Genomic DNA, 15,419 nt, shown 5'->3' with positions numbered 1-15,419 from the left:
GCGATCGTTAGATAGCTTGCACTATATACTGCAATACTAATGTATTGCAGTATATCATGATTCTAACAGCCTTCTATTAAGCCCTTCATTAGGCCCCCAGGCAGCCATAGCAACCATCGCCACTCCGGATTGCATTGCGGAGGGTGAGATGAGCTGTTAGAGGGGGTTGCCCCCTCTTTTTAACTATTTAAATCCTGCGGTCGCTATTGATCGCGGCATTTAACGGGTGAAACGAGCGGGATCTCTGAAGTGTCGGCTGTAATATACAGCCGACACCTGTATCGTATGGAATAGGTTCACTCCGTGAGCCCGTTCCATACTTCCCCTACCCAATTTTGGCGTATGGATATGTCAAATGTCGGGAACGGGTTAAATACCCAGCATAGATATAGAGTTAAATGATCGCATACAGTCACCACTAGGGGATGCTTTGAGGTTCACTGCATATGTTTTATACATTGAACTCAACAATAGTTTCTGCTAGTTTTGGCTGCAGGCGGACAGAATACTATAATTTAACTCTGGGGATTACTGTATCAATAAAACGGAGATGTTACACCTATAGCGATATTTGGAAATGAATCAGCACAGAAAGCTGGACCCAAAGACAACATGGTGTTAAAAGATGGAGATTTACTTTAAATGGTCACTAACTTTTCAACAAACTTTGCATAAATCAATAGTATAAGCAAATAAAAAAAAATCATTTACACTACCGTTCAAAAGTTTGGGGTCACCCAGACAATTTTGTGTTTTCCATGAAAACTCACACTTATATTTATCAAATGAGTTGCAAAATGACTAGAAAATATAGTCAAGACATTGACAAGGCTAGAAATAATGATTTTTATTTGAAATAATAATTTTCTCCTTCAAACTTTGCTTTCGTCAAAGAATGCTCCATTTGCAGCAATTACAGCATTGCAGACCTTTGGCATTCTAGCTGTTAATTTGCTGAGGTAATCGGGAGAAATTTCACCCCATGCTTCCAGAAGCCCCTCCCACAAGTTGGATTGGCTTGATGGGCACTTCTTGCGTACCATACGGTCAAGCTGCTCCCACAACAGCTCTATGGGGTTGAGATCTGGTGACTGCGCTGGCCAATCCATTACAGATAGAATACCAGCTGCCTGCTTCTTCCCTAAATAGTTCTTGCATAATTTGGAGGTGTGCTTTGGGTCATTGTCCTGTTGTAGGATGAAATTGGCTCCAATCAAGCGCTGTCCACTGGGTATGGTATGGCGTTGCAAAATGGAGTGATAGCCTTCCTTATTCAAAATCCCTTTTACCTTGTACAAATCTCCCACTTTACCAGCACCAAAGCAACCCCAGACCATCACATTACCTCCACCATGCTTGACAGATGGCGTCAGGCACTCTTCCAGCATCTTTTCAGTTGTTCTGCGTCTCACAAATGTTCTTCTGTGTGATCCAAACACCTCAAACTTCGATTCGTCTGTCCATAACACTTTTTTCCAATCTTCCTTTGTCCAATGTCTGTGTGCTTTTGCCCATATTAATCTTTTCCTTTTATTAGCCAGTCCCCGATATGGCATTTTCTTTGCCACTCTGCCCTGAAGGCCAGCATCCCGGAGTCGCCTCTTCACTGTAGACGTTGACACTGGCGTTTTGCGGGTACTATTTAATGAAGCTGCCAGTTGAGGACCTGTGAGGCGTCTAGTTCTCAAACTAGAGACTCTAATGTACTTGTCTTGTTGCTCAGTTGTGCAGCGGGGCCTCCCACTTCTCTTTCTACTCTTGTTAGAGCCTGTTTGTGCTGTCCTCTGAAGGGAGTAGTACACACCGTTGTAGGAAATCTTCAGTTTCTTGGCAATTTCTCGCATGGAATAGCCTTCATTTCTAAGAACAAGAATAGACAGTCGACTGAAAGCTCTCTTTTTCTAGCCATTTTGAGATTTTCATCGAACCCACAAATGTAATGCTCCAGATTCTCGACTAGCTCAAAGGAAGGTCCATTTTATAGCTTCTCTAAACAACAAAACTGTTTTCAGCGGTGCTAACATAATTGCACAAGGGTTTTCAAGTGTTTTCTAATCATCCATTAGCCTTCTAACACAGTTAGCAAACACAATGTACCATTAGAACACTGGAGCGATGGTTTCTGGAAATGGGCCTCTATAGACCTATGTAGATATTGCATTAAAAACCAGACGTTTGCAGCTAGAATAGTCATTTAGCACATTAAAAATGTATAGAGTGTATTTCTGATTAATTTAATGTTATCTTCATTGAAAAAAACTGTGCTTTTCTTGCAAAAATAAGGAAATTTCTAAGTGACCCTAAACTTTTGAACGGTAGTGTATATTTTATTCTGGAAAAATGCCTCTTTCTCCACTCATCACACTACTTCCCCCCCCCCTCCCTCCTAACCGGTCACTCACTAAATTTACTGCTAAATCTGCCTCCTCAATACCAGACACACTATTAGCTCCTCAAGACACATAGAACATCTGCTAGAAGCTGCAGCAGCATCTATCTCAGCCCAGTGCTGGATACACAACTACACTGCTCTGTACTGCTGTATAATGTCCTCCATGTTGCTGCTGCTTTTATGTGTATTTTACAAGGAGATTGGGGAGTGGGATGATCTTTTCTCTGTGTGCAATGCATGGCAGACATGATAGGTGGAATGTGTCTGTAACATTGTAGGACATTATAGTGTTACTTTAACGTTGTATGACACAAAATAAGCTCTACAGAAAAAATTCAGGTGACAGATGTCACCATATGCCCTTTGTCCAAATGCTACAGACACTACTATATTATATAAGCATATGTCTTGCCCTCGGCAGACATCTGGAGGGGGCCAGACACATCAGTGCCTGTCATGGATTATTTCTTAATGTTAACCAGTAATAATAAGAAATAATGTAGGGCACACAGTAAGTCGTCTGAATTTTATAAATACTTCACTTCTCTATAATCTCTTTTTCTGCTTCTTTTGACTAGCAGAATTTAGAAACCCCAACAAGATCTCAATGTCTCTTTCTGATGTATGGTGTCGAAATAGAAATGAAAGAAAATGATAGTCTTTCAGTATTTTATATTTTTACTTTTTAGTTTAAAAGTGTGTGTGTATAAAGATGTATTTATATGCATGCATATGTATGTAAATATATGTATGTATCTATAGCTGTGTATATGAAGTTGTATGTATCCATACACTTTTTCTATGTAAATATGTACAGGCATGTATGTAGGCGTGTGTATGTATGAAAATATGTGTATGAAGATATGTATGTGTATGTATATATATATATATATATATTATATATATATGCTGCGTGATATCACATAACAAAAGCTGTTGAAAAAGTTAAGTTAAAGAGAACCTTTCACCTGCCCGTACATGTGCAGCATGTAATGGGGGGTGGGGCTGCACAAACCCTGGGGCGCTTTAAATAACGGAGGAGGGTAGAAAAAAATGTAAAGTGGCCCAGGGTTTGTGCAGCACTGCCCATTACATGCTGCACTCAGCTGCACATGTATGGGGAGGGGAAAGGTTCTCTTTAACGCATTAAATACAATGTCAAGAAACTTTAAGTCAAGATAAAGTTGGCTACGTCTGTATTTTTTTGTATGAAGATATATGTAAGAATGAAGGTATGTTTGTTTATAAATATGTATGTGTCTGAAGATGTCTATTTATATATGTAAATATATGTAGAAATGTGTGTATGTATATGTTTGTATATATGTGTGAAAATATGTAGGGTATATGCAAACTTGTGTATGAAGATTTATGGTATTTTAGGATGTATGTAAGTTTATAATTATGTATGTGTATGAAGATGTGTGTATGTATGCATGTACGTGTGTGTGGGGGTGTATCTATATATACATATACATATATATATATATATATATACACACACACATACAGTACAGGTGCAAAAGTTTCAGGCATTTATGCAAAAATGCTGCAAAGTAAGAATCCGTTACATAATAGAAGTGTTAATAGTTAGCATTTTGTTAATTGATAAAAAAGACAAAGTGGATGAACAGAAGAGAAATCTAAATCAAATGAATATTTGGTGTGACCTTCCTTTGCCTTCTTCTATTTACACTAGTACACATTTTTTTAAAGTAACTTGGCAGGGAGGTTGTCCTAAACACAGATCTTCTGTGGATATAGGCTATGCCCACAAAATCCATGAATTTGTGCAAGTATACCTAGAAGAATTGTTGCTGTTTTAAAGGCAAAATGTGGTCACACCAAATATTTATTTTTCCACAACTGACTAAAACTTTTGCACAGTACTGAATTTGTGTATGAATGTGGGTGAATTGTGTATATGAATATGTATGCAAGTATAAAGGCATATATATATATATATATATATATATATCACATTGTATATATATATATATATATATATATATATATATATATATATACACAGACATGTATGTAGCCATGTGTGTATTTATGAATATATATGTGTATGAAGATCTGCATGTATATCGGTATGTAAATAAAAGTATATGTATGAAGATGTATATTTACGTATAAACAATTGTAAGTATGTAAATATGTAGGATTTAAAGGTATATACATGTTTGAAGTTATATGAATGTAGATATATTTGTGTATAAATTGTAACATCCATGGCCGCGGACCGCCGGGATTACTCACCCCTCAACGGCCGCAGCAATGGTCTGGTAAGTGCTGGCCCACATCTCCTCCCCAGACGCCAGCGCTCACTTGCGCTCCACTCTGTGGTCTCCCGAAGGGTGCTCGCGCCTGGCCTTAAAGGGCCAGAGTGCGCACATGTAAAACATCAGTAATTAGCCTATGATCACCCTGGACCATAAGAAGGGCCCTGCCCCTTTGTCATTGCCTGAGCGTTGTTGTGTTTGTAATTCCCACGTTCGTCTTGCAAATGGTTCCTTAGTGTTGTCCCGTTCCCAGTGTTCCCGTGCCCTGCTACCTGTATCCCGTGCTGTGCTATTATTCCTGAGCCTGTTTAGTGATTGGAGTCGTGTCCTACTACACCTGTTGCCCTCCACCACGTCTGGCGCAACCTACTGCACCCATTGTCATCTGGCGTAACCTACTGCACCTGCTGACATCCGCCACAACCTGCTGCACTTACTGCCATCCGTACCATTATAGGTACCCTTGTGCTACGAACTTGTATAGACTTTTGCATAGACTGACTTGCCCAGCTGCCTCTCTGCTACGGCAGGTTGGCCTAGTGGGTCCACATACCCCTAGATCGTGACTTAAGTATGTGTATGAAGATGTGTGTTTATATAAAGATTTATATGTATACATCATCAACTGATTTTCAGTTAAGTCATTTGGTCGTCTTTCTTTCATTGTGTTTTTTGTTTGTTTTTTAATCTGTGATGAGGAATAGTGTCCACATCTGTTTAAAAATCTTCATGACAAAGCAAGTCCAGGGAACAAATCAGCAGATTTCCACACTTTCCTATATTTCAGCCCTAGGAAATTGCAGATGCCACAACATCAGTTAAGTCTGTAAAGATTTGATTATTCTCTTTAATCTGAAACCTTTACATCTGTAACACAGAATCATCCTAAATGTGGTAAAAACCAGACATGAAGACCGGTGCCTCCTAATGCAAGGCTATTAAAGCCTGTGGATAGGGAAATAACTTCTGAGATCTGGAATACGCTGTTTGAGCGCAGCAATTTGCTGACAGGTGAACGGCTCCTGTGTGTAATTATGACATTATGGAAGTCAGCGAGTTATATAATGGGGTGATTCTGTTTTCCTGAGCTTTGAAAACACTAAGGGTATGTTCACACGGCCGAAAAACGGCCGAAAAATCGGGAGTGTTTTTTGCAGCGTTTTTTTACGCATAAAAAAACGGCAGCGAATAAGAAGTGCAGGACGTTTTTGGAGCCGTTTTCCATAGACTATTGAAAAAAGCTCCAAAAACGTCCGTAAAAAACGCCGCAAAAATTGCGAGTGGCACAAAAAACGTCTGAAAATCAGGAGCTGTTTTCTCTTAAAAACAGCTCCGTATTTTGAGACCTTTTTAACTCTGCGTGTGAACATACTCGGACCAGTCCCCCTACTACAGAATATAGGCAACAAGCCACGTTGTAGACTCAACTCATTGTCATTATCTTTAGCCAACATTATATAGTATTTTATTATTACTACTAGAATAATGAATACTATATTTTTATTGTGGAACCGGTCCTCTCTAGTTTGGTGATATTTGTGCCAAATTTTGTATGTACTCTTGGGTTTTTGCCTATACATAGGGGGCTAACAGTGCTATATACTAATATACTTTATTGCTCATATTACCTATTATTACTAGACCGCACATATCTCTCCCCAAGGTAGTTGCTTCTTGGATTGCTTTTTTTTTTTTACATACATACATATATATGTACACACCATTTGCTTGAGGCCCCGACACAGTCTGTATATCAGTCTTACCCACCATATGTTTTTTCTCCTTCTTTGGAAAGGTTTTGGTTTTACTCAATATCTATTTCTCTTTTATAACATCATGCATGTACGATTATATAAAATTTTGATTGCCCAACACCCTAATGGATTCTGTGGAAGTTTACTACTGCTGAATGTTTAGGTCTCATGTAATGTTAGGAGTATGTTCACACGCAGAAGTCAAAAACGCCTCAAAATACGGAGCTGTTTTCAAGAGAAAACAGCTCCTGATTTTCAGACGTTTTTTGTGCCACTCATGATTTTCGCTGCGTTTTTTACGGCTGTTTTTGGAGCTTTTTTCACTAGAGTCTATGAAAAACTGCTCCAAAAACATTCCAAGATGTGTCATGCACTTCTTTTTCGCGGCCGTTTTTTTTTACAAGTAAAAAAACGCAGCGAAAAACGCTCCGTCGGAACAGAACGCAGTTTTCCCATTGAAATCGATGGGCAGATGTTTGGAGGCGTTCTGCTTCCGATTTTTCGGCCGTTTTTCGTGCGTTTACGGCCTGAAAAACGGCCGAAAATAGGCCGTGTGAACATACCCTTATAATGTAGCGAACACTAAATCTTAATCAAGAATATCATCTCCTAAACTTTGGTTTTAATTGCAGTCCTATGTAAAACTACAAATAACACATTACGAATTGTACAAAATGAAAAAAACTCGGTTGTTGGCGGTGCCTACAGTAATATCATATTTCCTAGACAAACAGAAATTTGAAAAACAAAATCGAAAGACCCTTACCTATATTTCTTGTCCTTGTGACGTCACTTCTGTGTAATCACAAGACCATGTTATTAATGGGTCCTGACCCTTCATGTGCATCAACATTTACATTTGTAAAGACAATGGAAAGATGTTGAAAAAAACATTTTAAAGAAACATTCGGGGCAAAACTGACACGGTGTTACACATAGTTGAGGGCCTGAGGTGGCGGTGCCGGACAGGAATTCAAAGAGCACCAAAGATATGTATATATATAGTAACAGAAATAAATAAATAAAAGCAATAATTCTAATTTTAAAAAGGAATCCCTTCACCCCGCTAAATTACCTGAGATTTATTAAGACTGGCACTTCATACCCCAGTTTTAAGCCTTACATACCCAAGGGGCCATTACTCAAATTGAAGTACATGTCTCAATTGGGAGACTGATGTGGGTCAGGTGTATTCGGAGGACTGGAGGGCTGCTTTGCTTCATTCACATAAAATATCCAAATGTTTTATTCATTTAGAAGCTGTTCGAAAGGTTCAAGTTAGATGGTATCTCACCCCTGTTCGTCTACAACACATGCAGGCAGGTGCTTCTCCTCTATGGTGGAGGGAATGTGGCGCGAGGGGCACGCGGTTTCATTTATGGTGGACCTGTAAAGCGGTATGCCCATTTTAGAAACATATTTTCCTTTACATTTCCGAGTTAATAGGAGCAGAACTTCTACCAACTCCTGCATAAGCACCATTAGATATGCAGATGGATGTGACTCCTCTAGAATTTCGTTGGCCTGTGAGTCATGTCCTAATTGTCCCCAAACTTCATATAGCCAAAAGATGGCAGACAGCTGAAGCCCTGAACCTCTCTGAGGTACTAAATAGTATTTCTTCATTTTCAATATGAGTTTCACAGTGTGGGACCCATTTTCACAGATCCCTATAGACTTGAATCTATGGAGGGATCCATGAAAATGTAAGAAAATAGGACATGTTTTTTTTCACACGTATTCGACGTCTGTGTGAATAAGCCCTAAGATGCACCTACAGATGTGTAAAGCTTTTCTTGAATTTCGTTACGTTATACATTGTCATGATACCAATTCAATGCAATCTCATGCCATCCAGTTAAAAAAAACCGTATAGGTTAACGTGTACTTTTTTTTTTTTTTACATAGGGAGTTTATGGGCGACAGGTGGGATCAGACGGAGGTAAACTTTTTTTTTTTTAAAGGGGTTTTTACCGCCATCATCATTTTTGGAAAAATGGACTTCAGTCAAATCAATCAGTTGGTATAAATTATATTTGGGTCTTTAAGAAACACTGCTCAAATCACCTTTTATCCTCTCTTCCATTGTTAATTCCCCGACTGTAGGTGGTACCTCAGCATGGTCACATGACTTTTCCTCTTCTGGCTTGAGCCACATATACCAGCACCACTTCACGTTCTCTATGCACTCCTGTAGCTTCCACCCCATCGCATGTTAGGTAGCACGAAAACATGGTGTTCAGAGGAGCAATCTTTGCTCCCCAAGATTATCATCTCTCCCCACATAAAATGTAAGTATGTAACTCCATCCACGGCACTATATCATCTGCTTTTACTAGTAGTGAAGTACTTGCAGAAGGAGCCGTCTGCCTATCTTCCAGCTGCCACTAGACGCTCCCATTCTTTGTAAACAGAGTACTGTCTGGAAGGTGGGTGGACAGCTCCTTCTGCAAGGACTTCACTGCAAGTAAAAGCAGATGATATGGTGCCATGGATGGAGTTACATACATTCTATGAGGGGAGAGAGAGGATAATGAGGTGCAAAAAGTTATGGTTCGGAGATCCAGCTGATAAACTGCCCTCCCTGAGGAACTGTAACGCATGCTCGGACACTAATGTCTCTGTTGCGGTCTTCAATGCCCAGACGGGACTCCTGTGGCTCTGAATACACAAGGCCGGATTCACACGAGCGTGTGCATCTTGCGCACGCAAAAAACGCAGCATTTTGCGTGCGCAAAAGTCACTTAACAGCTCCGTGTGTCATGATCATATGGTGCGCAGCCGCCATCATTATGACACTGTTTGTAAACAGAAAAGCACGTGGTGCTTTTCTGTTTTCATTCATACTCTTCACTGCTGTTGCGTGAATCACGCACGTCCCACGGAAGTGCTTCCGTGTGCTATGCGTGGTTTTCACGCACCCATTGAAGTGATGTGCGAAATACGCACAAAGAACGGACATGTCGTGAGTTTTACGCAGCGGACTCACGCTGCACAAAAATCACTGACAGTCTGCACTACCCCATAGACTAACATAGGTCCGTGCGAGGCGCGTGAAAATCACGCGCGTTGCACGGACGTATTTTACGTTCGTCTGAATAAGCCCCAATACATATGAAACTACGCATTTTCGGCCTGGAAACCAGAAGCTATCGAAGGCATGTAACTAATAGTTACCACTGCTAGAAATTGCATCAATCACTGGGTAGAGAAGTATGAATTTAGAAAACTCCATGGATTTATAAAGTTGTATATCACGTAGTTATCGGTTTCTTAGCATCCATTTATAAACCAAGCAAAACTCCTTTAAGGGAGGACGCATCTAACTTATGAAGAGGCGCACACCTCTTAATAAATGAGGTGCATATCTGGCCGTCCGCACGCTAGAAAATGAAATAAACACTGGTGTAAATTAGCACAAATCTACTCCAGCTTGTAGCTGAAATTGATTTGCAATGTAATTTACGCCAGTTTCTGGCTAAATTATAGTAAATGAGTGGGCCGGCGGGTGGCCCCTGCCCCCTTTTGCTTAGCTTGGCGTGAGCAACGGAAACAGCAGAAGTGTCTCAATTTTTACCGTAAATTGCAACAATTGATATTTCCAACTTTTCTATGCCAGAAAACTGGCGTAGAAAAGTTAATAAATATTCCCCACTGTCTTTTCACTTTAAAAAATATATATTCTTGTATATTACTACAGGTTTTAGTCTTGCTTTCTGATTTGTAGAACATAAAATAGACCGGAATGGGGAAAAAAAAAAAAGGATTTCTACATGAAAGAATCACGGTGCTGTCTCTGTAACCAGCCTTGATATACTATTCTAGGGAGTAACATTCAAAAGCCTTCATCTTGGTAAAGAGAAGCAGGAACAATGAGAAGTGTAGGACACTGATTAGTCACTGATTGGTCAGCCTCATACACTCCTCTGTACAACGCCCAGTTGGTAAAAAAGTAAAAACACACCCAGTTGTCCATTGAGAAACTCATTAGCATAAACCTAAACTAGCTCATAACTTGCTCAAAAACGTTTTTCAAAATAAAAACCACTGCTGTTATCTACATTACAGCGCCGATCAGATTATGTAGGAGACACGGCACTTATATTCTGGTGACAGAGCCTCTTTAAGTGAACTCTCTGGGCTTTTACTAAGCAATGGCATAAAAGTTGTTTTTTTTAATGCGTGTCCCCATAAACGGAAATAACATGAATGTCATTTACACATTAAAATTATAATTATACACCTGCACATTTTAATATGTGCGGTTATAGGTTTACATGAATCCTAATGTAAGCTTAAATGGATTGTAAAGGTAAGACTAGGAAATTGTTAAGTATGTTACATAGTTTGTACGGTTGAAAAAAGACACATGTCCATCAAGTTCAACCAAGGGATGGGAAAGGGGAAGTAAAAAATTTCTACACATAGCAGTTAATATTTTTTTGTTCTAGGAAATTATCTAAGCCTTTTTTAAAGCCATCTACTGTCCCTGCTGCGACCAGCTCCTGCGGTAGACTATTCCATAGATTCACAGTTCTCACAGTAAAGAAGCCTTGTCGCCTCTGCAGGTTGAACCTTTGTCAGGGTATAGATTATTGTGCTGGTACTTTCTGCTGGGGTAGGTGAGAAAGAGCTGTATCTGGACACAGCTGTTCACATAGCTACTGCAGAGATTACATATTGTGAAATACTGGTAAAAATCTATGAAAAAAAACTGACATTATCATGGGGTGAGGGGGTCATGCATGTATCTCTATGTATAATCTGTATATTTAGAGCCAAGGGTGGGATTGGATCCCTTTTTTGACATCAGAAAAGGCTATCTGAAAGCTTTAATGCCTAAAGCATGAATTATTTTTTTGGGGGGTGGGTTCAGAGTTCACAATAATGAAATGTATATTGTATGTTTATAAAGCATAGAAAGAAAATTAGAACCATTCTATCCCCCACCTTTTTTTGTTTTTGTTACCGCAGTTCTTATTTACCATTCGGGAAGGTGACAAGAAGATCCTATACAAGAATTAATGCAAAGTGGTAAAAGAGAGATACAAAAATAACAAGTACAATGTATATATACAACACAGCAGTAGAATGGTAAGTGTATGTGATCATATAATAGAAAAGGAATGTCTAAAGAGTCAGATTCCAGAGCAAATATTGAAAAGTTTTTCAATATAAAGTATTCAATGTAATGCCAATTTCTGTACCAATCTGGGCAATATACTTGCTTTGCTAATTTTTGACAGGATTGGTAAAACATTGCAGGCGATAGATGATTATTGCTCATACACTGTTGTAGTAACAATCGATGTTATATTACGATATATTCTCCAGGGAAGATCTTACTTTTTTAGTGTCCCATTGAGCCGTTGTTCTGTAAATTATCTTAAGGCCACTCTCACGTGGTAGTATTTTAGACAGTATTAAAAAAAACCTTTCATAGTTTTGGTTTACGAATACTGATGGAAAATACTGACTAAAATACTGCCGTGAGAATGAGGCCTTTGAAGCTCCAGCCTTTAGTCTTCTTTAACTCATTCGCTTTTGTCAGGGCTCTGACCAATCACGTCCACTGTAACTCAGCAGTGAGTGTCACATAACGGGCCGATCAGCTGGCAACATCTAGAAGCAGTAGTTACATTATGTATTCTAAGGGTATGTGCACACGAGGGCATTACGTCCGTAATTGACGGACGTATTTCGGCCGCAAGTGCCGGACCGAACACAGTGCAGGGAGCCGGGCTCCTAGCATCATAGTTATGTACGACGCTAGGAGTCCCTGCCTCGCTGCCGGACAACTATCCCGTACTGAAAACATGATTACAGTACGGGACAGTAGTTCCACGGAGAGGCAGGGACTCCTAGCGTCGTACATAACTATGATGCTAGGAGCCCGGCTCCCTGCAGAGTGTTCGGTCCGGTACTTGCAGCCGAAATGCGTCCGTCAATTACGGACGTAATGCCCTCGTGTGCACATACCCTAAAACTGGGCATACACATGAAATGGCTTTTTCTCTCAACTCCCCATTGGCATGCTCAGCTTGGCAGAGGAGGAGAAGTCATGGCCAGAACCCTCTGGCACCAGTTTGTGGACCTTTGTTCCTCCAGGAGATAGACCAGTTGAAATTCAACAAGCCTATCCCTCTTTCTCCCATCATCTGTTGCTCTTACAGTTGGAAGGCCCCCATACACATTGGACCACTTTTAATCTCATGGTCCGCTTAAAGGGGTTGTCCAGGCACGTGGAAGTTTTTCATAAAGATGACCTATCCAGAGGTCATCAGTTTATGATCGGACACCCATCCCCCTCACCGATCAGCTGTTACAGCTGCCTCCGGAAGCTATGCAGGGTTGGTGCCAGAAGCAGATGGCTCCAGTCACAGTATAGCGGCCATGCTGCAGTTCTGCTTCTATTCAAGTAAATAGAAGCAGGACTGCAGGAACCCAACACGGCCGCTATACAGTGTACGGAGCCATCTGCTTCCGGCACAGACCCTGCATAGCTTCTGCCACCAGGAGGTAGCCAAAACAGCTGATTGGTGTGGGGTCTGGGTGTAGGACCCCCACCGATCGTAAACTGATGACCTCTCCTTTGAATAGGTCATCAGTATGAAAAACTGCCCCCTGCCAGGACAACCCCTTTAAAGAGGGAAGTACAGGGAGAGCCACTAAATAATATTCATACAGCCAGCTACTGAAGATAAACAGATGCTCCTTTAAGATTTTAAATTAAAGTAGCTTTTTATTTTATTAAAATTATTATAAACCCCTTCCTTCTTCAGGTAAATTAAAGATGTTGCCCATGATTAGAAAAAATGGTCTGTTTATATTACAGAAAAGGAACCACCCCTGTCCTTGGACTGTGTCTGGTATTGCAGCTTTGTTCCATTTAAGTAATTCGAGCTGAGTTGCAATACCAGACACAGCCCATGGACAGGTGGGGGTGCTGTTTCTGGGGAAAAAAAAACAGTCATCTTCTAATCTGGGACGACCTCTTTAATGAGCCCTGCCTGGTGTCTCTCAGGAATGTATTTAGAGTTTTTTTAAATTCATACTAGGAAAAGTCCATGCTGCTTTGTGGGAGGAAGGGGTACTAGAAATGTGGACTAAAAAAAAAAAAAAAAAAAAAAAGAGACCACTAAGTAGATTCTTGTAATGATCTATTCTTCTACTCTGACCGGCTTACCATTTCCAGTTAACCTTGGAAGAAAACTGGCAAAACTGTACAAATTAGGACAAATCATTTTATTTTGTTATCAGTTTAATATCATACATCCTTCACAAATGTATTTATTAATTTTACAGTCTTTCTTCATTTAAAAGTTATGTCTTTTATCATCTACATCTCTATTACAGAAGGTTACTACCTCCAGATAAGACTTTCTATACATGGCTGTGCCTACTGGCAGTAAAAGAGTTAAGTTATCTGTAAATGAGGTAACATTTCACAGTACAATTTCTTCAAGTTTTAAAGAACTAAATGTAGTTTTTTTTTTTGTTTGTTTTTTGTTAAAATAAAAAAAGTAGGAAAAAAGGGTCTTTACAAATAAAATTCCACGGTCAAAGAAAATAAGATCCATCTCCGACATTCTGGACTATCTGGTCCAATGTGTTGGTTAAAAAAAGGAGTAGTGGGGAACAGGATATGCTGGAAACTTCATAACTGGTAATAGAACCATCCTCTTAGGGATACCTGGAAAAAGAAGATATCACTGTAAGTACGCCGGTCTCATGCCATTCACAGCCCCATAGCCGGGATTACCACGTCGATCACTACTCGTGATCATGATCTACATTTCAGTTATTCAATCAATCACTGCAAGGTGCTTATGTTTTATTATGACATATTACTTGTGATGAGTTGACATCATCTGCGGAATTATTTTTGTTGATATTATTGAGAAAAATAATCCGTTTAGATTAGAGGACGACTTCCGGACAGGTTTCACTGGATCCAGCCTATTGGCTCTGTACTTGCTGCTCATTTTCATTCACATGGGACGGAAATGCTATGGATTTTCCATGCAGAATATCCGCACTGGAATGAGATTTGTACACGCCACATCCCCATCCCGCTGAATATTTTCTGCGCTAAATTTAGAGCATGCTGCGGGTTTTCAGAATTCCAACATGCTCATCCTGTTCTGGAGGTTCACTGCGGATTTCTGCTTTTTTCAATGTTAGAGGGGTGAAATCTGCAGCATTTCTGTCCTGTGTGAATCCAGCCTAAGAATTACTGTTACAGGTCAGATTGAGGACCCCTTTATTCCATGAACAGTTTTGCTGTATTTTTAAGATTTTCTGACATTTTGGTGGCCTAATGCATCCAAGAGGTTGTCCTCTTGACAAAATGCATCCTAGTTAAAGGGGTTATGTGGGGACCGAAAAGTATTAGCAGTCACTGCAGTATGTGAGTACACTTGCCTATATACGTTCCGGTCCCCCGCTGCGCTGATTGAGATTTTAATAGATTTTTATAGCACTGGCGGGGGACCGGAAGTCTAGCGGCACAGTCTTCCTTCATGACAACACGACTCTTCGTTACGTGACTGGCCCCGCTGTACTACTGCTACAGCGGTTACATAGAGTACAGCGGGGCTGGTCACATGAGTGTCATCATTAAGCTTCCTTCATGACGACACATTAAAATCCATTAATCAGCGCAACGGGGACCGGAATGTAAGCGAGTGTACCCACATACTGCAGTGAATACACTGCTAAGAATTTTCGGTCCCCACATAGTTAGAACGGTTAAAAAGAAGACAGGTAACCCCTTTAAACTAAACTATGGTGGATATTTATGTATTTACTGCGGTTTCTGGCATAAACGCATTTGGACAGAAAGCAATATTTGTGAAGTCCTGTGCTGCTTTTTCGGGACCTGGCCTCGTTTTAAGTTTGGAATATGTTCCATGTTGATGAATATGGTGCACACCGCACCAGTGTAATAGATTGGCACACCACTCTGTGCCAGTATTAGTAAAC

The 15,419-nt window shown here is 40.2% G+C and overlaps 1 protein-coding gene across 5 annotated transcripts in view; it reads right to left on the bottom strand.

Annotated features, from left to right (window-relative positions):
- Window positions 1–13,664: 13,664 nt before the first annotated feature.
- STRBP (spermatid perinuclear RNA binding protein) overlaps window positions 13,665–15,419 on the bottom strand; it is a 145,686-nt gene continuing 143,931 nt past the window's right edge. For all 5 annotated transcript variants that reach the window (XM_075835520.1, XM_075835517.1, XM_075835521.1 and 2 more), the window contains one exon: window positions 13,665–14,127. In XM_075835520.1, the coding sequence (XP_075691635.1) occupies window positions 14,051–14,127 (77 nt within the window). In that variant the 3' untranslated portion in view covers window positions 13,665–14,050. The remainder of the gene's footprint in view (window positions 14,128–15,419) is intronic.

This window comes from Rhinoderma darwinii, chromosome 8 (assembly GCF_050947455.1).
Source record: "Rhinoderma darwinii isolate aRhiDar2 chromosome 8, aRhiDar2.hap1, whole genome shotgun sequence".
NCBI lineage: Eukaryota > Metazoa > Chordata > Amphibia > Anura > Rhinodermatidae > Rhinoderma > Rhinoderma darwinii.
This window is presented reverse-complemented; position numbering and strand designations above follow the sequence as displayed.